Source organism: Miscanthus floridulus, chromosome 9 (assembly GCF_019320115.1).
Source record: "Miscanthus floridulus cultivar M001 chromosome 9, ASM1932011v1, whole genome shotgun sequence".
Lineage (NCBI taxonomy): Eukaryota > Viridiplantae > Streptophyta > Magnoliopsida > Poales > Poaceae > Miscanthus > Miscanthus floridulus.
In genome coordinates this window covers 121649133-121674941 of record NC_089588.1, presented here as the reverse complement: position 1 = coordinate 121674941, position 25809 = coordinate 121649133, and the positions used below count along the sequence as shown (strand labels likewise).

Below are 25809 nucleotides of genomic sequence, written 5' to 3'. Positions count from 1 at the left end.
GAACAGTTGGTTGGGGAATTTATTGAGTAATTTTTCTAAAAAGGAATGGTAAGATACCTCACAGTCAGAAGTGAAATCTTCATCCAGAGCTATGCAGTTAGGATGGACTAACCCACAAAAGAGATGGGAGTGTCATTCTTGCCACCAGGAGTCAAACAAGTTGGAAGAGAAGGTGACTCTTGTCCAGTCATGCAAGCAAAAAGAAGAAAGATCTGATCCTAGTTGAAAGACTCTGGAGGCTTCCATTACTTCACTGGTACCTATAACAGAACCATCCAATTTATAAGAGCACAAGTACAATAGCAATCACCAAAGTGATCAAACCGTCATACTTGAGCCCATATAAACCCGGTAGTCCGATGAAATCATGAAGGATCTCAAACAAACCAACATATAAACCAAGATCGTACATGATTCAACATAACCTGTTGGAGTTCACAAATAGTTCTCATACATCGGAGTTCACATAGTTATTACAAACCAAGTTTAAAAGTAGCGGAAGCAACATAGTTCAGAATGACATCAACATTTGTTCAAATACATAGCCAGTTTTCATAGTCATCTCCAACAAAAGTACAAGGGTGAGATGATATACAGAATGACCATGTCCATGGTCCTATTCCTCATCCACTGCTGGAGCAAAGTAGTTCTTGCAATAGCCGTGGTACATAACATTATCTGCAACAATGGGAATAAAACCCTGAGCACAAGAAGGTACTCAGCTAGACTTACCCATCATTAGCTAAAATACTAAGACACCAAGGAGTATGCAAGGCTTTATAAGTAGAGCTGGTAGACATTATTTGCATAAAAAGCATTAGTTGTCCAATATCTGTTAAACTATGAATCACCAGTTATTAATCATATCTCATACTAGATTAACAACTATCCTATGCCAAACATGTTGGTACCATTAAGTCAACACAATAATAATCATATCCAGTTGAGTTCTTTCATAATCTCATAACCATCACTTCCATCAATTACTACGATGAATCGTACTCCTGTCATGTTCTCACTATCTGGAAGAGACGACGATTCAAATCGATTCCTACCCAGCTGGGGAATTATTCCTAACACACACCCATACTCCCCTTGTCCGGGTCGCATCAGGTCACCTTTGGTACAACTCAAGTCCAATCGCGGGTAAGACCAGCGCCACACCCTCAAAGATACTACCAATCTACCAGGAAGATCGGGACTTGAATCCACCCTTGGCCTCACACCATTGGCTCTCCGCACATCCTTACTACCTCCAGGGTGCACGCTTTAACTGCTCATGTCCCCGGCCTGAGTTGAGCTACTCGGCTCCGCGGTCGGAATGACTTATCCGGCCAACTATGTGAGAGGCATGCGTTCAACATGACTAGATAACCTCCAACGACCGGTCCTTAATTGACACAGACGGAATCACTATGATTACCACCAACATAAGACTCCGCTCGGTCTCCAATTAATCAACCACACCAGGTTATGTTCCATGATAGCACAATATAGCCAACCGTGATCAAGTTATCGCCTATGGCTCATAGGTGACAGAAAATCACCCGACTTCTACCGGTCTAAGCATAGCTAAGCATAAGGAGTGTTCCTAGACTTAAATAGGATTCAGGGTAGATATTTCTAGACAAGGAAAGGTAATATGCAGCAAGAGCTCCCAAACAACTCCTATCACGTAATGTAGCAATACGAGTAACTTATGTGACATTAATAAAATAGGGAGACTTATAATGCTCCGGAGCTTGCCTTTCATGAAAGTGGCAGGTTGATGATCCGGGCACTCAAGAAGATGATCAGGTTCAGGCTCTCCTTCTCCTGGAATCTCCTGGTGCTGCACCTCTTGGCCCTCCTCTGTGGATCGGCGTCGAGTTCCACCAACGTGATCTCCTCGGCTGCACCTATTGTATGCATTTGCATAAGTAAGTTCCATGAATGCATAAGAAGGATCATGGATGATGCGACTTGGGAATGTACATGCTGCAAAAATGATGTTAAGTTACACAATGATGACAATGCTAACTCCTTGATTAATGAGTAGGTGCATAACTCTTCTCTATCCACTTCCAATATTCTTCACAAGACAATTTCTGAGCTACACATAGCAGTTACAAGTTTAAATAATAATTGTAGTTCTACCAATCCAAATACTATGATCTTGGACTTTCTAGAAATCTTAGAAAATTTCCTAAAACTCTTATTTAATCACCAAAAGATAATTCAAACTCTATCCTAACCAAAACAGGCAATCTTTCCAGCTCTGTCCAGAAATTCCAGAAAACAAGCATTTCGGGAGACCAACTTTAAACAGCTATAACTCCTAAACCATTTGTCCTATTGCCCTGAAATTTTGACACAAGATATATGAAGAAGTTCCCTACAACTTTGTTATTAACTATTTTTACAGTAAACTTAATTTTGACTATGCAAAATACTCAACCACAGAATCTGTCCAAAAGCACCTATAAATGAATTATAGAGCAATAATATTTTCACTGCATATAAGCACTCAAAATTGGACATCACAAAATATACCAACAGTTCAGGAATCTCAAATACACTCAAGAGAACATAATGGTCAAGCCCAATTTATTTATTTAAATACCTTTATTAATTTAATTAGATAATTAGGTGAAATAACAAACATATACCAAATATACACAATAAATTCTCAGAAAATTACAGTATCTTCCAAGTGCTCCCAATAGGCTAATGTAAAAAATTTATACCATTTGAACATGTACAACATCCTCTATAAAAATGACAAGCTAGCAAGGTTTATTTTAGTGAAAATAGTTAACCCTATAGAAAAGTGTCAAACAACATATTTTATATTTTTCTTAGCTTCATCCTAGTGCCATAATACTATACAAAAATTTGCATCACAGTATGCTACTTATTTTTATCCCTATGAATTTCCTCAAAAAACACCATTTATTAATAGATAAATAGAAATACCCTACTCCAATCAAGTTTACTACAAGTTTAGTATTTTCCCAAGCTAGAGCATGTCAACACAAGATCAGCAAAATTGGAATCACAATTTTACCGCTTTCCTAGCTCAAGTTATACATTTTACAACATTGCAAACATTCAAAAAGCACTTATCTAGCTATATTTTATTCACCTTGAAAAAAACTAGAAACAGTGCATTTTATATTTTTATAAAATACAACACTTCATGAGGAATCCAACAAAATTTGGTTAACAAAATTGGACAATCCTAGCTCTAGATATAATTTTCCAAAGTTAGCACAAAATTCAGGAAAAGAAATAAACAAAACCCTAACTCCAGACGCTGATGCGTGGGACCCCGGGGTGAACGGGTCCACCTGTCAGCCGAACGGAGACAGGGGGCGGGTTTGACCAGCGCTAGCTCACCGACAGTGAGCTTTCCGGTGAAATCGACCCCACCATCGTGTTCCTCTCACTCTCCCGCATCGATAGGTATAGGAGGTGGAAGCATGGACGCACCGGAGAGGGCTCATCACTGGCCATGGCAGCACGGCGGCGCTGCGCGGAGGTGTGCCAGCCGTTACTAGCCACGACAAGGCCCTGCGAGAAGCGCAAGGGCTCTGTGGTGACCACATGGACCTACCGAGGCTACCTAGGTTAGGTGGGAAGCGCCGACGGGGTCGCATGCGCGGTGGTGCGGCGGTAAGAGCGCGGCGGCGCTGGTCGTCGTGTTTAACTCAGGCGAAGCTACGGTTCATCATAGGGTCCCACCTAAGGCTAGGCTACACCCGTATCTAGCACTAACATGAAGAATAAAGGAGAAGGAGAAAGCGATTAGAGCAACGGTGAGCTCACCGTGAAGGCGGCCATGGAGATCGTGATTCTGGTGAGGATAAGAACGGCGAATTCGCCCTCACTATGGCTTGTCTGGCCCTACAACTGTGTCGAGGAGGTAGAGAGGAAGACGGCGAAGCTGATGGTTAGCTAGAGGCGGCAATGGTGCAGTGGTGAGGGAACTAGGCGGTGGTGGAGCAGTGCGGTGGCACGGTGCGCAAGAGGGAGCAGCAGAGAGGGAGAGAGTGCGATTGAGAGAGGGAAATGAGTAGCGCGGCATCTTCGTTATCACGCGCCACCCTGCCACGATGGGGGACCGATGCAGGCCTACGGCAGCCATGCGATGGCCATGCTCTATGCTCAGTCGGCCAGAATGACCAGGCTGAGATGGCCATCAGGCCACCGTCAGTCAGTCTAACAGCGCCAAATCACACCCTCCTAACTCCTAAACCACAACGAGTTAGCAAAAACTTGATTAATAAAAGTTGTAGATCTACAAGTAAGCTCCAACTTTGCTAAAATGAGCTTGGTCTAATTTGAGCTGGTTTGCAAATTGCAACGTGTCAAAGTATAGCACATGAATCTGTAAATCAGTTTTACACTTAGCGAAATTTCAATGTTGAAAAACAGTGTTTTGTTGATTCTTGTGAGCCCTATTTGACCATGTTAGGCACTGAATTAGCTCATGACCCAAAAATAAAAGTTGTTACTCTAGTCAAGTACTACAACCTTGCTTAAGGGTGCACTGCCATGCAAATAGTCTATGCTATATTCAACTTAGGTCAAACATACAACTTGAAAATGGTAAGTTACACTATAACCTTGACTTAGAGGCCAAATTGGTCCAAGTCATGAATACCAAAGTTGTTCCATATGACATTCTAAACATGTTTAAGGTACTCCTAGGGTTCCACAAACATTTTATACATTGGTTACATGTAAACCCTAGCATATGTGAGGCATTTAGTGACAACACATGCAATATAAGCAATCATATAGATAATATTTGAGATGCTCATGCAATGCCAAGGCTAAATGCTTAACACCTAGGGTGTTACAATACCTTCTCTTGGCTTCAGTGTACTCTTGAAGAATAGTTGAGGAGGTAGCTGACCAAGACCGAATTGACGAGCTACAAAACAAAGATTGTAGAATTCGTAAGTTGGAAGATTTTCTAGAAGAAAAGAACTAGTAGTCATTTTACCACGGCCCATAGGCCCAAGATAATAGACATTGAGAACAACAGCCGATGGAATTAGAATTTCGTTCCTCATTTCCTAGGAACCAGATAGAATAAATTTGAGAAAGGAAATACAGGGTAACAGCTAATACTTGGAAGACGAGAACTTGAAAGCATACCTCAGGGATGAAGTCACTGGTCACCATCACAGCCAAAATGGATCTGAATCTGAGGAAGGTTACTTGAATAACAGCTTGATAGAGCAGAGGATTTGCTAGGGTTAAGGCCTTGGTGATGGCAGCTTTGGTTGTTGAGGCTTGCTCGAGAAAGAATGGGAAAGTGAATAGGCCGAGTGAGTTGGAAATAATACTATTGGGGTATTATATAAAATTTAGGCTGAGAAATCAGGAGTCGCGCGTATATTTTAGAATAAACAGTTATGACACGGTGAGCAGGTAAATAGAAATTTTGGAATAAAATCATTTTTCTCCCAAAATTGGGGGCATGTGTTTACACCAAAATTTGAAAAGAAGAAAGCGGGAACTCGAAGCTTCTAAGATTGTATCATCAAGGAATCAATCAGATGTGAATTGATATCGGCTAGTTTTGAGGCAGTGTCAGAATCGGCTATTTTATAGTTGACGTCAGCAGATAACGTCGATGGACTACGTACGGATGGTGTCAGAGAAAAATATGTTGGACTCTACAAAAAGGAAAAGATTAGGGTCCAAGTTATTTTAGGAATGTTTTCTTTTGTTCCAAGAATTGTAACGAGTCGTATTTGAGTAGGATTCATGTTTAGGTTCTAGGTATAAATATTGGACCCCGGTTATTATAAGAGAAAACTCACAATCAATCAATACAATTACTTTTCCGGCTTCACACCAACCCTTAGGAGTAGGAGTACTGTAGATCTCGATGAGTTCTTCAACAAGCAGGGCTGCATCGACCGATCGACCTCCGGCTTGTCTATGAGTACCGTCACGACTTATATCATACTTGTAAAGCTACATCAGCCGATTGATCTTTTATGAGTATAATATAAGTTAGTTATCGATCTATATCATTATTTGTAAGACTGCATCAACTGATTGATCTCTTACGAATCATAATATAGATCAAAGTTATCGATCTTGTGTTAAACAACTTGTTGTTTAATACAATATCACCAGTTATCAAATCTGCTAAGATTAGTAAGATTTTCATTACTGTTTTTGGCTGATTCACCAGTTATCGATCTTGTTATAATTAATGTTTCATTAATTATAACAAATCACCTAATTGAGATAGAGATAAGTCAGCATCATATCATCACAATTGGTCGTCTTCTAGTCTGGTCATGCTTTGAATCTTATGATTGATGACTTGATTCTTCTGGATCGGCTATTTTATCTCTATTCCAATCAAACATAGTGTGCATTCAAAGACATGTTTAAATCATGAGTAAACTCACTAGTTAATGAGATCCAATCTAATGACACTACCATAGCTGCATCGATCCGGTCGAACCTCACTAGTAAGACTTTGGGTTAGAGATTATCGATTAGTGGTTTTGTTCATGGTCGAGACATGTATTCTGTTTGTTTGCTATGCATGCATCGGCTATTTTAGCCGATTTGCCTGTGCTTTCACATATATGGCGCGCTTTCATGAGCATGTAAATATATAGATGGTTTTATGGATTCTTTGGCTTTAGATTGTTATCATTACCATAGTTGTATCGATCCGGTCGAACCTCACTGTTGATAGTAACAGATTGGATTCAGAGCGTTTGTAGATCCATTTATACCCGATAGTCGATTTGTTCGCATGTTATATCCCTTCTCATTAAACATATCGGCTTAATGCTTTACACTGGTTATATCCATCTAGCTGATGATGTTTGTTTATATTACTTATATCTGGGTGTTTTGTACTTGTTATTATAAATCAATCATGACCCACGAGCATAACAGTCCCGAAACAGTCGATTTCTTCTCGTATCGGCTATTTAGTCGATTCCCCTATTTGGCTGCTCCCGAAGCAGCATACTTGGAACTGTTTGGGCAAAACCGGCATGTTTTACCCTAAATTATTGATGAAGTATTCTCTCCTTGTCAATTGCAAGTCAAATTGACTAGCACGCCTTCGGGATTTTCAGGATCGTCTGGTCCTGTGTTGAAGCTAAGCAGATCTTCGGGTTGATTCCGCCCAGATTGTTCTGGCTTGCAGTATGTCAGTCGCATCGCCACATTTTTGCACTGATAGACTCCATCATGACTTGGTTGACTACCAGCTCTGAGTCGTCATGGACATAGAGCCACATCGCGCCGAGCTCGATGGCGATGCGTAGCCCATTGATAAGGGCCTCGTACTCCACAACGTTGTTAGAGGCCTAAAAATTGAGATAGATTGCGTAGCGGATCCTGCTCCCATCTAGGGAAATCAGGACCACTCCAGCCCTCGAGCCAGGTGCCAGGACTGACCCATCGAAGTACATCGTCTAGTACTCATGGGTGACATCCAGGGTCAGGATCTGGACTTCTGTCCGTTCGGCGATGAAGTCATCAAGGGCCTAAGAATTAATCGTAGTATGGGGGACATACCTGATGTCGTGGCCCATAAGTTGGAGTGCCCACTTAGAGATTCGGCCCATGGCATCGTGGTTGCAGGCGATCTCCCCCAACTGGTATGAAGTGATGACCATGACCTCGTGGTTGGTGATGTAGTGCAGGAGCTTCTGGGTTGCCATCAGCACGGCATCGGGTGAGTACCTCGCTGATGAAGTACACCGATCACTGGACCTTTAGTGAGCGCCAACCGGGGCATGCGTAGTGCATGCTCGGCGACCTCCCTCGGTATGCCCAGCATGTTAGAAGGATTCCATGCGAAGACATCCTGATTCACGTGTAGGAAGTCAATGAGCTCGCTTTCCTATTTGGGCCAAAGCTTGATCCTGATCCACACTGTCTTGGTTGGGTCACTGGGGTCGACCTCCACCACCTTGGTCTCCTCAATTGGACGAAAGGCGCTCGTGGAGGTTGGCTCATTGCAGTCGGGGACCACTAGAGCCACCACATTCCTGAGCTTTGGTAACTCAGTGGAATTGACGATGGCAGTGGTGAGCTCGTAGTGCTCACGGTCGTACATGTAGGCATGCGAGAAGGTGCTACCCATGGTGATGACACAGTTTGGTCCTAGCATATTTAGCTCGAGGTAGGTGTAGTTGGGAATCACCATGAACTTGGCATAGCATGGCCACCCTAGGATAGCGTGGTAGGACCTCAGAAAGTCCACCACCTCAAATGTTAGGACCTCCATGCAGAAGTTGGCACAGTCACCAAATGTGACAGGCAAGTCGATCTGCCCGAGTGGGTATGCCTGCACCCCCGGGATAACACCGTGGAAGGGAGAGTTCACAGGGCGGAGCTCCGACTGGGGGATACGCATGGCGTCGAGGGTGTCAACGTACAAAATGTTGAGGTTGCTGCCCCTATCCATTAGCACCTTGGTGAGGCACTTCTTACAGACGATGGGGTCGACCATGAGCAGGTAGCGACCCGATCAGGCGATGTGGGGAGGATGGTCTCTCCGATCAAATGTGATCAGGGAGTCCGACCAGTGAAGGAAAGAGGGGATGGCCAACTCGGTGGCACATGCCTCTCGGTAGCGTACCTTGTGCTGGCACTTGGAGTGGTCGACGATGGGCCCCCCAAAGATCATGAGGCATTCCTCGGGGTTAGGGAAGCCGTCTCCATCCTTGCCCGCCATGCCTCCCTTCTTGGCCACGTCCTCCTTGCCTTTCCCCTCCTTGGGCTTGGTAGCTTGCCGTAGGAAGCGCTTGAGGAGCTCGCAGTCCTTGTAGAGGTGCTTGACGGGGTAGGCGTGGTTGGTGCATGGGCTCTCCATGAGCTTGTCGATGTGGTTGGGCTAGCCCTGCTAGGGCTGCTTGCCTAGGCGCTCGGTCACGGTGACCAGGGCTGGGTTGGCCAGTTGGCGCTGATTCGTCTTGTTCTTCTTGCCCTCTTGTGTGGAGGGCCCCTCATCTTGGACCTCACGCTTGGCCTTGCCCTTGTCTCAACCATCGCTGAAGACCACCCCGACCACCTCCTCACTGGAGGCATGGTTCATGGCGAGGTCGAGCAGGTTGTGGGTGGTACAGGGCTTCACATAGCCAAGCTTGTGGACATGACACTTGCAGGTTGTCCCGGAGAGGAACGCGCTGATGACATTTGCGTCGACAACTTCAAGAAAGGGGTTGCACTACCTCAAGAACCTACAGATGTAATCTTATAGGGACTCGTTGGGCTCCTGCTTGTAACTCTTGAGGTCCTAGGAATACCCAGGATGGACGTATGTCCCCTAGAAGTTCCCTATGAAGACCCTCTTGAGGTCCACTTAGTCGTGGATGCTGCTGGGTGGAAGAAATTGGAGCCATGCCTGAACAAACTCCCCTACATAGATGGGGAGGTACTGGATGATGAAGTAGTCATCATCCGCTCCGCCGGCTCGGCAGGCGAGCCAAAAGTCTTCGAGCCATATAATGGGGTTTGTCTCCCTAGTGTACTTGGCGATGTTGGTGGGAACGACACTTTCTAGATATGGTGACCAAAGGCCTGTGGCCCTAGGCCGTCCGGGCTAGGGCTCCGGTTGCTATACCGGTCACTCCATCGGCCGCCACGCCTAGGGTGGGTCTTTTTGTACTCCTCGGTGGGCCGGCTAGGGCCTACGCCACCCGCACTCACTGCCATTTGATGGATGTCATTGTCGTGCTGGGTGTGGCGCCAAGTGTTGATGACGCTGCGAGTGTCATGGTTTGACCCAAGCCGCTCGCGCACATACGGTCATCGTAGAGCAGGCATTGGGTCGGGTTGTGGCGCAACCACGGCACCCTGCCCCACTCCCAGCGACTGCTGTGGTGAGTGGACGGAGCGATTCGACTGGTGCAGCCCTAGTGCCCCGATTGGGCAAGAGGCCATGTGCCGCTACCTTGTCGCAGAGCTTTCTACCTGCTGAATGACGGCGGTCTCCACCAACGCCTAGAGGTTCTAGTGGATCGCCTGCTCGTGGGGGTCGGTAGGCTCGGGGAGGCAGTGCAGAAGTATCACCACGGTAGCGATGTTCTAGCCATCTAGAGCAAACTAAGGGGGATTGTCCCCTCCAGCTAGGATGTTACACTGGACCTGGCGGGCGCAGGCTCGAGCGCCGCTCATCGGGTTGCACATGGGTGGCTCAGAGCATTGCGCCGAGTGCACCAGCGCGGACAGCTACCGGCTCTGCCGTCGCTGTACCAACTCATCGCCGTGCTGCTATGCACGTGCCAGGGCCTACGCACGAGGATCTAGGGGGTGAGTCTGCTGAGACTCCATCACCTCTGGTGGCTATCCCCGGGCATCCACCATGGTGCACTCCCAGGACAGAGGATGGCCAAGTGCCATAACGTCGCCGATGCTGGAGCCGTCGCTTTTGACCTCTTCATCGACGAGGTCGTGGAAGGAGGCAGGGGCGTAGCCCACCATTCCCACAAACTTGGATGTGAGAGGGGGTGGCATCATGGCCCTCCAAAGCCCCCATGCATACGCATCTGCGGGGGGACGCGAGGCCATAGGGAAATCGACTGCATGGTGATCACGGCGGAGATAACAGGGTCCCTCCATAGAGCTGGCGAAAAGTGTTAAATAGTGAGTACTGAACAATATCCACGTCACCCACCATGGGGTTCGAGCGGACCGGGGCCCATGGAGGTCGCTCCTCCTCCCAGGGACGCCAGGGCAAGTGCCTCATCATGGAGGCGGAGTACGCCGAGCTAGTCAGCGACGAAGTCTAGACTCCCAAAGCGGAAGGTCTAGAACGGTGCAAAGATGAGAGGAATCCACATCCCACTGAGCAGGGGCGTGGGAAACTCCAGCGAGCCAAAGTGAATTGTATCGCTTGAGCTCGCCATGCCAAAGATGGTGGAAAGGTGGGCCATCCGATAACCAAGAACGCAAACGCTTGGCGTCTTCCCCACGGACGACGCTAACTGTCGGTGCGAAATGTGGCCGACAAGTAAATATTTGTAGTTTTGCCGTACGTTAGATCGGATGTGGCCTAGCATATAATGACACATGATTTATACTAGTTCGGACAATGGGCCCTATGTCCAGTTTTCGGTCGGTCGGTCACTATATTCCTGAGCCTAGGTGCTTGAAGTTTGTAGTAGGGGTACAAACGAATGATGAATGAGAAGGGGGTGTTTGAGGTCCGGTCGGACTCTGGTCTGAGTAGGGAAGAGCGACGGGGACCTGAACGTGTGTGCGTCTATGTTTTCTAGCCTCCGGAGAAAGAGAGAGTGTATCCCCTTTTATAGTTTAAGGGGACGGCCTTACAAGTCAAAGAGAGAGAGAGAGAGAGTACGAGCACTGCCTAGTCTTGTCGTTGCCCACGTTGCCGGGTATGGGATGGCCATCGCCCTCCATCCCTATTCATACACTGTTGTGATGGGCAGGTAGCATAGTGTTTGCCTGACATGGCCCGATGGCACCGTCCAGCACGTGCGCAGGGCATGGCGAGGTACGGTCCTCGGCATTGTGGTTGATATGGGTGTGTTTCCCTTATTTGCTCTACCTGCTCCTCGGGCCCACACCGAGCGGGTGTCCCCGGTCGGCCGTTCCCGGTCGGCCCCGACCGTATTGGTTGGGAAAGAGCCGTGTGCGTTGGTCCAGCATATCCTTGGTCGGGGGAACTCAGCCGGAGTCGGACTACAGTCCCGCCCTGGCTAGGCCTTCTGGTCGAGGTGCTGACCAGGCCTCCTAGCCAGAGGCGCCGGTCGGTGGCCGGATCGTGGTCTCGGCCTATTGTCGTGTATCTAGGCCAGCCCAGGCGTGTGTTGTTGCTGGGCCAAGTGTTGCGGAAAAGCGGGTCCATTGGGGACCTCGGGTCTATGAACCCAATAGGCTGCCACTGTGGGGTGAGGCGCCGTGCCCTACATGCCGAGGGACAAAGGGAGGGAGGAGGGCCATCGCCGAGGAGAGGGAGGAGGGGCGCCACCTTCGTATTCAAAGGTAGAGGAGCCAGTGAGAGAGAGAGGGACGAGTGAATGAAACCCAAAACCCTGAGTTCACGTATTTATACTGGAGCACGACTATTGGGCCTCGTCTGGGTCTCTTGGGCCCCGGCCTTTTTCCCAAGCGGGCCTTCTAGGAGTTCTACCTCTGAAAATGGAGGCATTTTCAGGAGGCCCGCCTCCACAAATCAATTTAAGGAGGCGGGCATTTTCTAACCGCCTCCGTAAATAAACCGACGGCCTCCGTTAATCGATTTTGCAAGTCAGTCAGTTTTTGGTGCCTTAGTAATTAAAAGAATTTTTTTTTAATTTTAACCTTTTTTCAAAACTAATTTTAAATCTTACACTGTCGGTTTTTTTAAACTAACACTTTTGGCCGCGCCTATTGCCCTGGCGCGGCCAAATGCCTGTGCCGCGCCATGCATGGCGACGCGGTAGAGGGCTGATGTGGCGGTGACCAGAAGCGCTGACCGCTGACATGGCAAGACTCTGTCGCGCCACCAATCTTGGCGCGGCAGTGCCGCGCCCTGATCCGTGGCGCAGCAGAGTTGGGTATAACCTCCGCTGTGGATCGAATGCCCGAGCAGTAGCTGTTCCGCGAGCTACGTAGCAAGGCTGCCTGGGCACTGCGCCCGCCTTCGCCCATGCCTGCCTACCGCCATGCACGCCGTCCGCCGTGGCCACGTCCACCCACGCCAGCCAGCCCGCCCGCGCCAGCAAGCCAGCCGCGTCCGCCCGCCCGTGCCAGCCAGGCCACCGGTCGCCCGGTGTGACCGCCGTGCCCGCACGCTGGCGCACCTCCCCCTCCTGCCAGAGCCTCCGGTCACGCACAGCAGCTGCCCGCCTAGGCCTGCGCCCATGCCTCCTGGCCCGGTCTTGCGCGCTGCAGCGAGGTACTCCACTAATATAGTTAACACAATTAATAAAGTTAGTAAAATTATTAAAGTATAGTTAGTATAGTTAGTAAAGTCAGTTAGTTTAGTTAGTATACGTAGTATAATAAGTTAGCCTTGTATAGATGTAAATATTTGATTAGTTAGTATAGTTATAGTTAGAAAATGTATTAATGTTAGTATGGACATTACATACGATGATTTCAACGACTTAATGAACTTTCTTGAAATGGTTTTGCAGATGGATTGTTGTGTTAGAGTTTTGTACGGAGGAAGTGTTAGGAGAGAAGATGGTATGTTTGAGGATATGTAAGAAGAATTGGAATGGTTTGATGAACCTCCTAGCTTCAACGACCTTTGTGTCCGTTTGAATATAAAGTTTGGTGGTGATTTCACATTGAATGGGAGGTTTGATACTGAGAAGACTAGGGCACACTATGTCCTCATGCCCTTATGTGACCCTGCTCACTGGTCCTGCTACACTAGGGTTCTCTAAGGTTCCAATGTGCCCATGGCTGAGGTGGTGGTGGAGAATGGGTACATGATGCATGGTGTTCAGGACGGCCCATCCATTGATGGTTTTGGAGGCAATGAACAAGAATTAGGGGTCGAAGGGGAAGCAACTTAGGAAAACATGGATTTAGACGGTCAGTTGACGTAGGAGCAGTTTCATTCAACTGCAGTAGGCTGTATAAGCAATGACTTCGATGTGAATGAGTTCGAACGGGAAGAGGAGGAGCAGGAGGAGGAGGACAGGATCGGTGATGTAGTTAGCAGTGATTCAGATGATTCTGATGATGACCAAGTAGGTACAGATGCTATGCCAACTCTGACTCATACTATGCCAGTAATGGTTTATACTATGCCATTACCAGTACCAACTGAGGTTTTGCATGGTGTCCACACTCAGGGTAGACTAGTCATAGATTTGGCTTCAGATGATACCCCCAATGATTCATGGGCCAGAATTAGCGAAGCGCAGTAGTATGTTCCACCACCACCTACACAGTGACCGAGCTTGAGCAACTAAGGTCCAAGAACGTACCTTTCAGGGGCGTTCCGAACTATAGGGATGTCAGCATGATGGATATGGCAGTTTGTGATATCGGTCTCTAGCTGTTTAGGAATTCATTGTATAACCATGAGAAAGAAACCCTTAGGAAGGGGATGATATTCAACACAATGTCAGAGACAAAACTCTTCCTTCAGGACTATGTTGTGTACCATCATAGACCGTACACCATCACTCATTCGGACCAAGAGTTGAGATACCACTTGATATGCAAAAACGGTTGTCTGTGGAGGTTAAATGCACGAAGGAGACAGAGTGATGGCAAGTGGAGGATAACTAAAGTTGTTGAACCCCACACTTGCCTAGACAATAGGGGGAAGGAAAATCATCAGCAGCTCACTGCACGTTACCTTGCCCGTCGTATATTGGGGCTCGTTGATGACAATAACGACATCTCGGTGTCTTTTTTACAACAGTCCATATCTAGATTCGTTAGGTACGATGTGACGTATGGAAAGGCTTGGCATACTAAGCAAATTGCTCTAGCGATTCGATGGGGTACTTGGGAGGAAGCGTTCAATAGGGTGCCCCGCATCTTATGTGCAATGCATTATTACAACCCTAGCTTGAAATGGTTTGTGGACACCAGAGGGATGTTTTTTTGGGACCCATTGAGGCATGTCCTCTATCGTGTGTTCTGGTCGTTCGCGCAAATGGAACATGCATTCCAGCTTTGTCGGCCAGTCGTACTTATTGATGGCATTTTCCTGATAGGAAAATATAGGGGCACCTTGATGATGGATGCTGCTGTTGATCCTGAGAACCAGATAGTACCCGTGGCTTTTGCTTTGGCAGAGGGAGAGAACAATGAATCGTGGTCATGGTTCATGCGGCTTCTACGTGTGCAAGTGCTTGGCCCAACTCGCACTATATGTTTGATCTCCGACCGTCACACAGGGCTTCTTAATGCTGCAGCTAAGCATATAGATGGATTCCCGCCTCTAGTACTTAGATGGTGCATGAGACACTTTGCCGCTAATTTCTGGTGGCGTCAGCGGAAGTAGGAGGTATGTGACAAGGTAAAGGCTCTATGTTGTGTACGTACAGAGCACCAGTTCAAGGAGACAAAGAGAGAACTAGACAAGATGGTAAATGCAGCGGGAAAGGCCTGGTTAGAGGCGCAGATGGAACAGAAGGCTCAGTGGGCATTAGCATATGATGAGGGGGGTTTCAGGTATGGCATCATGACCACTAACTCCTCAGAGTCCTTCAACCGTGTATTCACCGGAGTTTGATCATTGCCTATATCTGGAATTGTTGAGTTCTCCTTTCATAAGTGCAACGAATGTTTTGTGAAGAGGTGGGAGCATGCGCAGAGGAATATAGCTGAGCAGGGGCATTTTGGAAAGGCCAGAGCTGAACATTTGAAGGAGGCCGAGGAATTGGCCAAGCAGCACACCGCCGAGCCATGTGGACCCGCCGCCATATCTTTAGTGTACGGGGCAAGGGTGGCACAAGCTTGGGCGATGAACGTTATGGTGGACAAAACTACCGAGTTGATCTTGAAAAGGTAGAGTGCAGTTGCAACGTTCCTCAGATCATGCATGCCCCTTGCTCTCATATGATCATGGCCTGTAGGGTTCACGGGTACAACTATGAGGATCTACCATATATGTCACCCTTGTATCTCCGTTCGAACACCGTTAGTATTTGGGAGATGAGCTTCGAGCCATACCTTGACCCAACACAGTGGCCACCTTATAATGGTTATGACTACATGCCGCATCCGGATCTAATGAAGGTAGGGAAGGGTAGGAGGAAGAAGAAGCAACTGAAGGGGGACATGGACGCTATGAGAGGGTACGACGAAGACATGTACGGCGGCGGAGACCTCAACGAGACCCGTGGCAGGAATCTTTGCTTCGTTTGCAAACAATCTAGCCACAAGGCCAGCCGGCATAGAAGATAGCAGGTGATTTCATATTGTTTTCGTATTGCATAACATGTAGTTCAAATTTTGCAATGCTACATAATGTTAATCTGAAAATTGTTAATTTGAATACTCTAACCCTTTGTTTATCATTTTGTAACAGGATGGCCCCTCCCATGCCGCACCAGCTAATCCCCCTTCTTGATGTGGAGTACGACGACCCCCTTCTTCTACCGGACGATGAGGTTCATTACGTCGTGGGACTTAGTTCATTACGTCGAACGAATATTGTCGTTGAAAACTTGTAGACTCATAAACAATGAAAATGTTGTATTGCAACTTGTCGTCCATTTATTTGCGTCATGTTCATTTTGTACCGCACTTGTAGTTTTGTACAGCACCGACAACAACTCAATTGTAGCTGGCCGTTGTCTGGCTGCATCACTGCAGCGCCGTGGGATCTGGCGTGGCACTAACGTGCCATGTACTATGGCGCGGCACTGACGCGCTGTGGGCTCTGGCGTGGCAGAACCATGCCTATGGAGCACCAGAACATGGGCTATGGCGCGGCAAATGATTACGTTCGTTTTAGAAATTTTGAACGCATGATACAAACAGATGTGATCACTTAAGATCGATCATGGGTAATCCGAGTACATGATACATGGGTACAATACATCAGTAGTTCAAAAGGAATATAAGACAACACAATAGAATTTGTACTACATAGCTACATTGATCATTAATAAAGCATGGAACTAACAGACGGCGCAATCAAAAACCCTCAGTCAGAAACATACTGAGTAAGCAACTCGTCGTCCGAGTACCAATCCTCAACCACAACCCTGTTGCTGTGGCTAGGCTCACCTACGTTGCTCTGACCTACCTGCCGCCTGTAGTAAGCGGCCTCCACTTCATCTGCGGCCGCTGCGGCCTAAGTGAAGAATGCGTCGTCATCCTCCTCAGCCTGTAAGCCCACCTCTGCTAGAGCGATGAGCTCGCTCAGTCTGCCAGTGTCGTCCTCATCCTCCTTTGCCTGCATGCTCGCCTCTGCTAGAGCGATGAGCTCGCTCAGTCTGCCAGTGTCGTCCTTAGCCTCCTATGCCTGCATACCCGCCTCTGCTAGAGCAATTGGCTCACTCAGTCTACCAGTGTCGTCCTCATCCTCGTTCCCCTCATCAGACAACACAATCGGTGATTGAATGGTGCGACCAGCTCATGATCCATGCTCATCTAACTTCTTCTCCTCATACCTTGCACGAGCCACCTCTGTGGCATGATCCTTGCTGCAACCAATCCCTTCATCTATAAAATGCAATCAGTTAGCAACGCGATTATATTACATTTAGAAATCAGGCAATGAAAAAAGGCGTTCAAGCACTCACTGGCACATAATGTAGCAACATGCTCGTTCAAGACCTGCATCTGTACTCTTGTCTCCTCCCTTGCCTCCTTCCTTGCCCACTCCTCCTCTAACGTCATTCGCCTCTCCAATCCCCATTTGTTAAGCCCAACATCGATCGGGTTACAAATACCGTGCTGTCTAGCAAACTCACGCATCTTTTCTTTGTGATGTTTAACGAATAGGTTGACGTAGTCAGGTCCATATCCCCTCTTCCGTGCAATTAGTTGCCTCTTCTTCAGTTCATCCAAGAACTTAGCTTGACCATCGTAACGTTTCCACCTGCATTTCCTAGTGCTCTGTTCAAAAGAAATATTATATCATATATGTCTTAGCAAAAGAAATAAAATGTGATTTCATGTTTACCACAAAAATAATGAACCTCTTCGTACTCAACCATATGGCCGCAATAATGGCCTATTCCAAGCTCCGAAGGGACTAGGCCATAGTTGGAATTAACACCACATTCGCACTTGACTGGTGGTGCTTTGTAAATTAACCTTTCTTTCTTCTTTTGTTTTGCTTTTGGAGGTTCTTTGGGCCATTTGTTCTTAGGATCATACAACCACTCCTTGAAACGACACTTCGCCATTGAATACACCTAAATAACGTGACATTAGTACATGAACACATATAGCTAAAGATTTCAACACATACACTTTGCACTTACTTCATGCTTGTTTGGACACACAAACTCCAACGTATTCTCAGGGTTTATCACAGCTCGATCTCTGCAATCGCACCGAGGAGGTTCCTCGAGTCGTCTAACTGCGACTAGGTGCTTCTCCTTAGCCGTCATTGGTGGCGGGTTAGGGGGTGGAACCCACCGCTTGAAGCGCTCACGCGGATTTCTCCCTCTAAAGCAATCGTCGAAAAGGAGGTATCTAGGATCAAACTTGTCTGCACCATCGATCCACTGAAAGAAAAAGCACCTCTCATGGTCCTACACAACAAAAATTCAACAAAATATTAGTAATCTAGTAATACAAATGAAGAAGAAAAAGATAGTGGAAACAATTACTTACATTAAAACGACTGCACGTGTAGAAGCAACGAGCCGCTGTGTCGGGATGTCTCGATTGAAACATGTCGGCCGGATGACCACAGTCACAATTAGGGACAGGGAGTTTAGGAGGGACGGGGGCATCTTTGCTAGACTCGTCGAGGTACATTTCTCTAGGACGACCCCGTTTTCGCCATAACTGCTCCCGAAACATGTCTTCCATCTAATAAAACGGTTCAAATTAAACAACAATTATAGCAACAAAAATATACATGGCAAACATACTTCTAACTAAATAATTAACCTTAACATTGATAAAATCAAACTAATATCTTCACCATAGTTCCCAAACATAATTTTCCTACTAATCTTAACTCCCATTCATAATATCCTATCCACCATTCAAACGAAAATAAAATATGCGTCATTACCTTGAACTAGGCCGAGGAGGACGAAGAGGGAGGGAGGCGGCCGGGGAATGGTAGGGAAGGGAGGGAGGCGGCAATGGAGGGCCGCGGCGACGGTTATACCCGGCTTTGCCGCGCCACGGATCAGGGCGTGGCACTGCCGCGCCAAGATCGGTGGCGCGGCAGAGCCCTGCCATGTCAGCGGTCAGCGCTTCTGGTCGCCGCCACGTCAGGCCTCTGCCGCGCCGCCATGCATGGCGCGGCACAGGCATTTGGCCGTGCCAGGGCAATAGGTGCGGCCAAAAGTGTTAGTTTTAAAAAAAAAACCGATAGTGTTAGATTTAAAATTAGTTTTGAAAAAGGGTTTAAATTAAAAAAATTCTAATTAAAACAGCCGCCTCCGTTAATCGTCCAACATTTTCCAAGACAGTTGGATTTTGTGACCGTTTCGGTTAATATTTTGGCACCGCCTCGCAAAATCTTTTCTATAGTAGTGTATAGCGATCTTGGGAACCATTTCCCAGATTACACACAAAGCTAGCTAGCTACGTACTTAGCTACTGAAAACGAATCGTTTGGTTCTGGTGTCATCGACAAGGTGATGACGATGATGGTACTTTGGAGTAAGGTCTCTCCGGCCTCTCTCCACCTCGACGACGTTCAATCTGGCGTCGGTGAAGGACCAGTGAGAGTTTGGTCTGTCAGATCTGTTGATCTTCTTCAGATCTTGCCAGTTGATGTGCTTATCAAAGGAAGCAGTTGGTTGCTTTTCGATGCGGCGATCTCAACCTTTTCTTTTGGTTTGTTCTACTGCAGGGTTCGGAATCTTTAACCCTCTGTTTTGATGGTGATGGATTGCAAGCCTGTGTTTCTTAGAGGATTCCTCCGGCCGATGTTCTTTCAGTGGATACTAGATCTCGTTGTCAACAGCAAGTGGATTTTGCGGTCTTCAAAGCCATGTTTGGCGAGGGTATTTGTAGGTAGCCCTTTTCTTTGTTGTCTTTGCAGTGCGATCTTCAAGCTCCGACAGGTAGATTTGGTATTTGATGTACTTTTATATTTTAGAGGTCGTTTAGTGTCTCTTTGTCCATCATTTGTACTAGCCTTTGTTTTCCTTGAGATATATCGGATCTGAAACACTCTTTTGAGTGTTTTTATAAAATAAAAAACGAATCTACATTGTATATGACCTCGTGGCGGATGGCTCTTGGTAACAAACGTCGCATATTATAAAAAGAAAAGAACAGAGGGAGTGTAGTACACAGTGGTGACATGGCACCAGCAGTAGTACCGGCAGCAGTCAGCAGTCAGGGTCCTTATATGACAGCTACTTAGCTTTTTATCGTTGCATCCTAATAAAGGAACGTCTAGCGGGCCAGGTAGCGTAACAAATTGTAGGTAGCTGCAAAATCATAACCTACCTCCGATCCGATACAACTTTTTCTTGCCAAAACATAAACTGTCGTTGGCACGTCTGCTGATGGCGAAACCCAATAATTAATGCCTTTTATAATTTGCAAGTCTTCTTGCACGGTTGCACCCAATGCAAACCCACACGTCAGCATAAAATCTTGTCCGACCAACCGCCCTCTTCCCCTCCTCTTCTTCTTCTTGGTCCCCGCGCACTGCGCATGCAATTGCCCATGCATGGTTTTCCTACTTTCCTTACCCTCTCTCTGCCCGAAGAAGCCCTGAAGGCCTGAACAACAACAGGCAGCAGCACCACATCCGAACAACTAGCAACCATGATGGTCACCAACGTCCTCAAGACGTACCAGCATCATCTCCACCACAACGACAAGCAGCATCAGCTCTCGCTTCCCAAGAGGAAGTTCGTCACCTACGCCGTCTACGCGCTCATCGCCGTCGCGCTCCTCTACCTCTTCGTCGACCCAGCAGCTCCGCCTGCTGCGGCATCATCTACTACCACCAAGCCATCATCGCTGGCGGCGAGGCCGCCGTGGATACAGCAGCTGCCACCGGCGCCGCCGCCGCTATCGACGATATCTCCACCTCCTTACCAAGGACAAGCCGCAGCAGACAACAACGATGAAACATTGCTGATCGTCAGTACGACGACTGCTGCACCGCCACTGCCGTGCGATTACTCGGACGGCGAGTGGGTGCCGGACGCCCGGACGCCGCTCTACAACGGCACGACCTGCGGCGCCATCAAGGACGACGGCCGGAGCTGCACGGCGAACGGGCGTGCGGACACGGGGTACGTCTACTGGCGGTGGCAGCCGCGGGCGTGCGACCTCCCGGCCTTCTCCGCGGCCGCCTTCCTGCGCTGGCTCCGCAACCAGGCGGAGTCGCTCGTGTGCCTGCTCTCGTCAGCATCCCCGCCGGAGCTCGTGCACCGCAGCGCCGACGGCAGGTTCCGGCGCTGGCTGTTCCGCGACCACAACGCCACCGTCTCCATCTTCTGGTCGCCGTTCCTGCTCAAGGGCGTCGAGAAGGCGGAGCGCGACGGCGTGCGCTACAACCAGGTGTTCCTGGACGCGTTCGACGAGCGCTGGATGTCGCAGCTCGGCGCCATCGACGCCGCCGTGCTGTCCGCGGGCCACTGGTTCCGGATCCCCAGCGTTTACCACGAGGGCGGCAGGGTCGTCGGCTGCCACGGCTGCGACGCGGCGGAGTTCAACCACACTGCTGTCGCCGAGATCAGCTTCTTCTCCGTGTTCAGGGACGCCGTCAGACGGACGCTCGCCGAGGCCGCCCGCCGGCATCACGAGCAGCAGCACAGCGGCGCCGGTGTGAAGCTGGTGGCGATGACCACGTTCTCGCCGTCGCACTTCGAGGGGCAGTGGAACGAGGGCGCCCCGTGCAAGCAGAAGGCCGACACGGAGCTGGGGTACACCGAGATGGAGATGAGGAAGATCGTCGTGGAGGCGGTGGAGGAAGCGTCGTCATCGTGCTCGTCCTCGTCCACCATGCGGTTCGCGGCGGTGGACGTGACGGCTCTGGCCAACCTGCGGCCGGACGGCCACCCGGGCCCGTACATGCGCAAGAACCCGTTCGCCGCCGGCAACACAGGCGGCCGGCCGGTGCAGCACGACTGCTTGCACTGGTGCATGCCCGGGCCGGTGGATACGTTTAACCAGATACTGCTCCAGACCATCCTCCGCTAGCTGAAACAACGATCGATCGATCCAGTATTTGCTAGCTCTTGCATGTCTTCACTTCGTTCGTTCTCATATCGTCGTCCACGATCTGCATCAGAAACGAATCGATGTTGACTGTATATATACGAGCAGTGCAAGTTTGTACGTGAAACATGTATTTTATGTGGAAAAGTTTTGTTTGCCAATTTAACCATAAATGTAAGTAAATTCTTGAAAAGCATCTCCGATCCTACATTTTCTAGTTCTGAAACTTATTTAGCTATGTAATTCCAGTTTCTACACTCGCTAATCGTTCCTTGAGTTCCTTAAACTTGTTCGGCTATATATATTATCTCGGTCTCTAAACTTACAAGTCAGCCATTTAGGTCTTTAAAAATTGTTCAATTGTGCCATCTTAGTCCCTAAACTTATAAATCACCTATTTAGATCCTAAAATGGGTCTAGACTCTTGCTCGTGTGCAGATGTGGCATGATGACATAAAAGCCCCCTATGTTTGCTCCATTTTTCCCACCTCCTTCCTCTTTATCTCTCCACCCTAAGCTCCATTGATCTCTTCTATATCTTCCCTCTTTTCTCTATCGCAAATTCATGGCTCCGGGGTGGTGTGTCTTGGGAGGCACCACAGGGGGCTAGGGAAACATAGCTAAGGTTGGCATGGCTAGGGGCTTGCACAACCATGGGGGCTTGCCTAGCCACGGAGGCTCGCCGCAACTAGGGGTATGGCTAGTCATTGTTGATGGTCGCTCAATTAAGTGTTCGAATTGGTTGAGTAGCCGAACCTTGTGTAAGCGTGGTGCTTATACAATGTTTTGCCTGTGGATGCACCCTACATGCCAGAACGTGTGGTTGATCGCGGAGGTGACAGTCTTGTGGATCCTTTGTAATCCATCTAACGTATGTAGGACTAGTAGGACCTGGTCATGACGGAGGAAGTATATTTAGCTATGTTCCTCTTTAGAGATGTCCCTTATGCGTGAAAGTAGAGATAATCTTTTGTTATTGCTAAGTATTTAAAATGATGCTATGCTATGACTTGTAATTAAGAATAACTTAGGAATTTAACTCACTTTTAACTAACATAGACTGGCTATTGCTATCTTTTGGAGTCTCTCCCTGAATGTTATATTTATCATATATCTATCTATCTTTTGGTTTACCCCTGTTTAGAGTAAGTGGATGGTTACTTGATTCATCCCAAGTATAAGTTTATCAATCTCTTTAAATGCCATCGTTCCAATCTGTAGTAAAATATAAATAACAATACCTGAAATACTCCCGGTGAAATGCTACAATGGTAATCTGTGCGCTTACAGAATCCTTAATATTATATTTGCACTCACAAACGCCAACAAGCATTTCTGTCACCGTTGCCGGGGAGGGCACAAGGCAATTAAAGAATTGATCATACTATACTTATTGATGAAATCAAAACTATTCTCCACTGCTCTAGTAGGCTTACCCTTGTCTTTGTTTTGTTTATATCTTATATAGGGTATTGCATGACTGGTTTCAACCTTTCGACAAATTTCATTGAAAATACAGAATCTCTCATCAGGAAAAGCAAGACCGAGGAAGCATCAACTTCTCAATCAAACCAATCAAGAGGTAGCTCAACACCAGTTTCAGGAGCTATGGCTGACAAGACACTTTATGAATTCTCTGCTCCAAGCACTGCGAACATTCGCACTGGACCAACGGTCAACCCTAGAGACACCTCATTTGAACTCAAGCCAACTCTCATCAACATGGTGCAAGCTAGCCCATTCTGTGGAAAGACACACGAAGATGCAAGTGCTCATCTTCAACATTTTCTGAAGATTTGTAGCACATTTACTATCAAAGGAGTCACTCAAGATGCTGTGTTACTTTGTCTCTTCCCATTCTCACTCTTGGGGAAGGCGAAGCAATGGTTCTATGCTAACAAAGAAAACATCAACACCTGGGCAAAGCGCTCCAACATATTCCTATCAAAATTCTTTCTAGTGGGTAAAACTAATGCTTTGCGTGGAAGAATTTCAAGTTTTCAATAGCAAAGTGATGAAGCTATTCCCGAGGCATGGGAACATTTTCAAGAATATATTTCAGAATGTCCTCGTCATGGAATGGAGGATTGGTTGCTTATGCAAACCTTCTACCACGGGCTGACCAATAGCACCCATGAAAATATGGATGCTATGCTGGAGGAGCATTCTTATCACTTACAATCACTAATACAACAGCTCTCATAGAGAAGATGGTTTCCAACCAAGGCAGGTCGGAAGAACGTCTCCAGCCCCGCAAGAGAGGTGGAGGTATGCATACGGTCAAAGAAGTAGACATGTTGTCTGCTAAGATGGACTTGCTCATGAAAAGACTTGAAGATCAATCCAATGAGAAGCAAGGTGCCATGCAAGTCCATGACTCACACATGACATGTGAAGTCTGTGGAAGAACTGGACATTCGGGCAACAACTGCACCTAAACACAAGAAAATGTGAACTTCATCAACAACAACTCCAACAATTATCGTCCTCAACAACAACAAGGACAAGGATGGGATCAACAACCATGACTCAACTATCAAGGTAACATGATTATTTGACAAGTGAGGTCAACATGATGTTGTCATGTCATGTATTATCTCAGTGGTGATATTCTGGGCTCAAGGTAAAAGTATGTATTTACATATATGCATTGTAAGTGCATCTAAGGCCCTTTATATGCTAGTGTGTGCATTTGTGTGACATAGGACAAATGTTTTTCAAAATCCCTAACTAGCATGTATAGGTGGTGTGTGTTTTGAAAATCATTTGGTTTTTGGGTTTTTGTGACCTTGTCATGTCATGTTGTGATTATAGCTCTCATTGATTGATTGATTGGCTAATCACTCTTGACATGACTCTCTCAAGTCCATAAACTCCTATGTCTCACTAAGTCTCTCTCAAATATTCAAAATCATAAATATGCCAAATATTTGGAAAAGAAAAAATCAAATCATGGCATTGGATAAGAAAAATGACTATACTCAGTTTGGATCAAGATTGTATATCTTTTGGACTGAGTATTAACTGAGAGGAGGTTTGGAATCAAGAAAACATAATTTGGAGCAGAAAGTGGCTTTCCCGTAATTACCGGACGTGACTGGTATTGCTATCGGACGTGTTCGGTATGCGCGGGGAAATAAAAGACATCGTACCCCTTTGGCCCTAGTCCTCTATCTCTCTTTTCTTTCTTCCAGCCAACCACAGCCGCCTCTTCTCTTCTCAAATTGGTGATCCATTGATTCATCCGAAGAAAAGTAAGAGGGGAGATTTGATTGGAGGGTGATTGCATCAAGATTGAAGGCTCTGGGACTTGGATTTCAAATCTCATCTTCTACCTCTCTGTCAAGGTACCCTAATCCTAGACCTCATCCGATCTCTTCACCCAATGATGCATTGTCAAATTCCTTTGGTAGGGATGCTGCATTGATGGTCTAGAAGCAATGCCAAAAGTCTAGACTGGATTAGTTAAGGATTGAACCTAGGGGCCCTAGGTAGGGTTGCTACGCGTGCACACCAGACGTGTCTGGTATGCCTACTGGAAACGTCCGGTAGAAGCCAGCAAAGCAGGACATCTGCTCTTTTTGATTCAATCCGATTCAATAATTGTATATTAGGCATAGTATTTTTTGTATCTACAGTTTTACAAACCTTATGATAGTGGTGTGTCGAGGTGAATGTAAGACCACAGACAAAAGATTCTATGTCTAATTCCAATTTGAGATTAAGTCTTGGGCATGTATCTAAAATTCCTTGCAAATTCTTTTGGATACAGGGCAGCAACCATGAGTAGGAGATAGGAGCCTAGATCCAAGTTCAGGCATGATCCAGTCTTGGAGAGACACAAGAAGGCCAGACATGAGTTACACCCCAGATTGAGTGAGTAGACCAGCAGGAGATCCACCAGAGCAGCCACCAGTGGTGTTCCATAGTACAGAGAGGGAGATAGCAATTCTTCCTCTAACACAGACACAGATGAGTACAAAGTGGAGCCCAAAGACAGAAAGAGGAAGAGCACTGATGAGG

General features: G+C 47.2%; 2 protein-coding genes and 1 non-coding gene across 3 annotated transcripts; 1 reads left to right on the top strand and 2 right to left on the bottom strand.

Annotated features, from left to right (window-relative positions):
* Positions 1–7879: 7879 nt before the first annotated feature.
* Positions 7880–8491, bottom strand: LOC136480771 (uncharacterized). The gene has a single exon (XM_066478227.1). It carries the CDS (start codon positions 8489–8491, stop codon positions 7880–7882), a length of 612 nt encoding a protein of 203 aa, XP_066334324.1.
* An 11703-nt stretch (positions 8492–20194) lies between these two features.
* Positions 20195–22006, top strand: LOC136482814 (xyloglucan O-acetyltransferase 2-like). Its single transcript, XM_066480007.1, has one exon. The coding sequence runs from the start codon at positions 20383–20385 to the stop codon at positions 21766–21768; it is 1386 nt and encodes a 461-aa protein (XP_066336104.1). The 5' UTR covers positions 20195–20382; the 3' UTR covers positions 21769–22006.
* A 1754-nt stretch (positions 22007–23760) lies between these two features.
* Positions 23761–23867, bottom strand: LOC136484430 (small nucleolar RNA R71). Its single transcript, XR_010765951.1, has one exon. It is a non-coding gene; the product is annotated as a small nucleolar RNA R71 (small nucleolar RNA).
* Positions 23868–25809: the final 1942 nt, after the last annotated feature.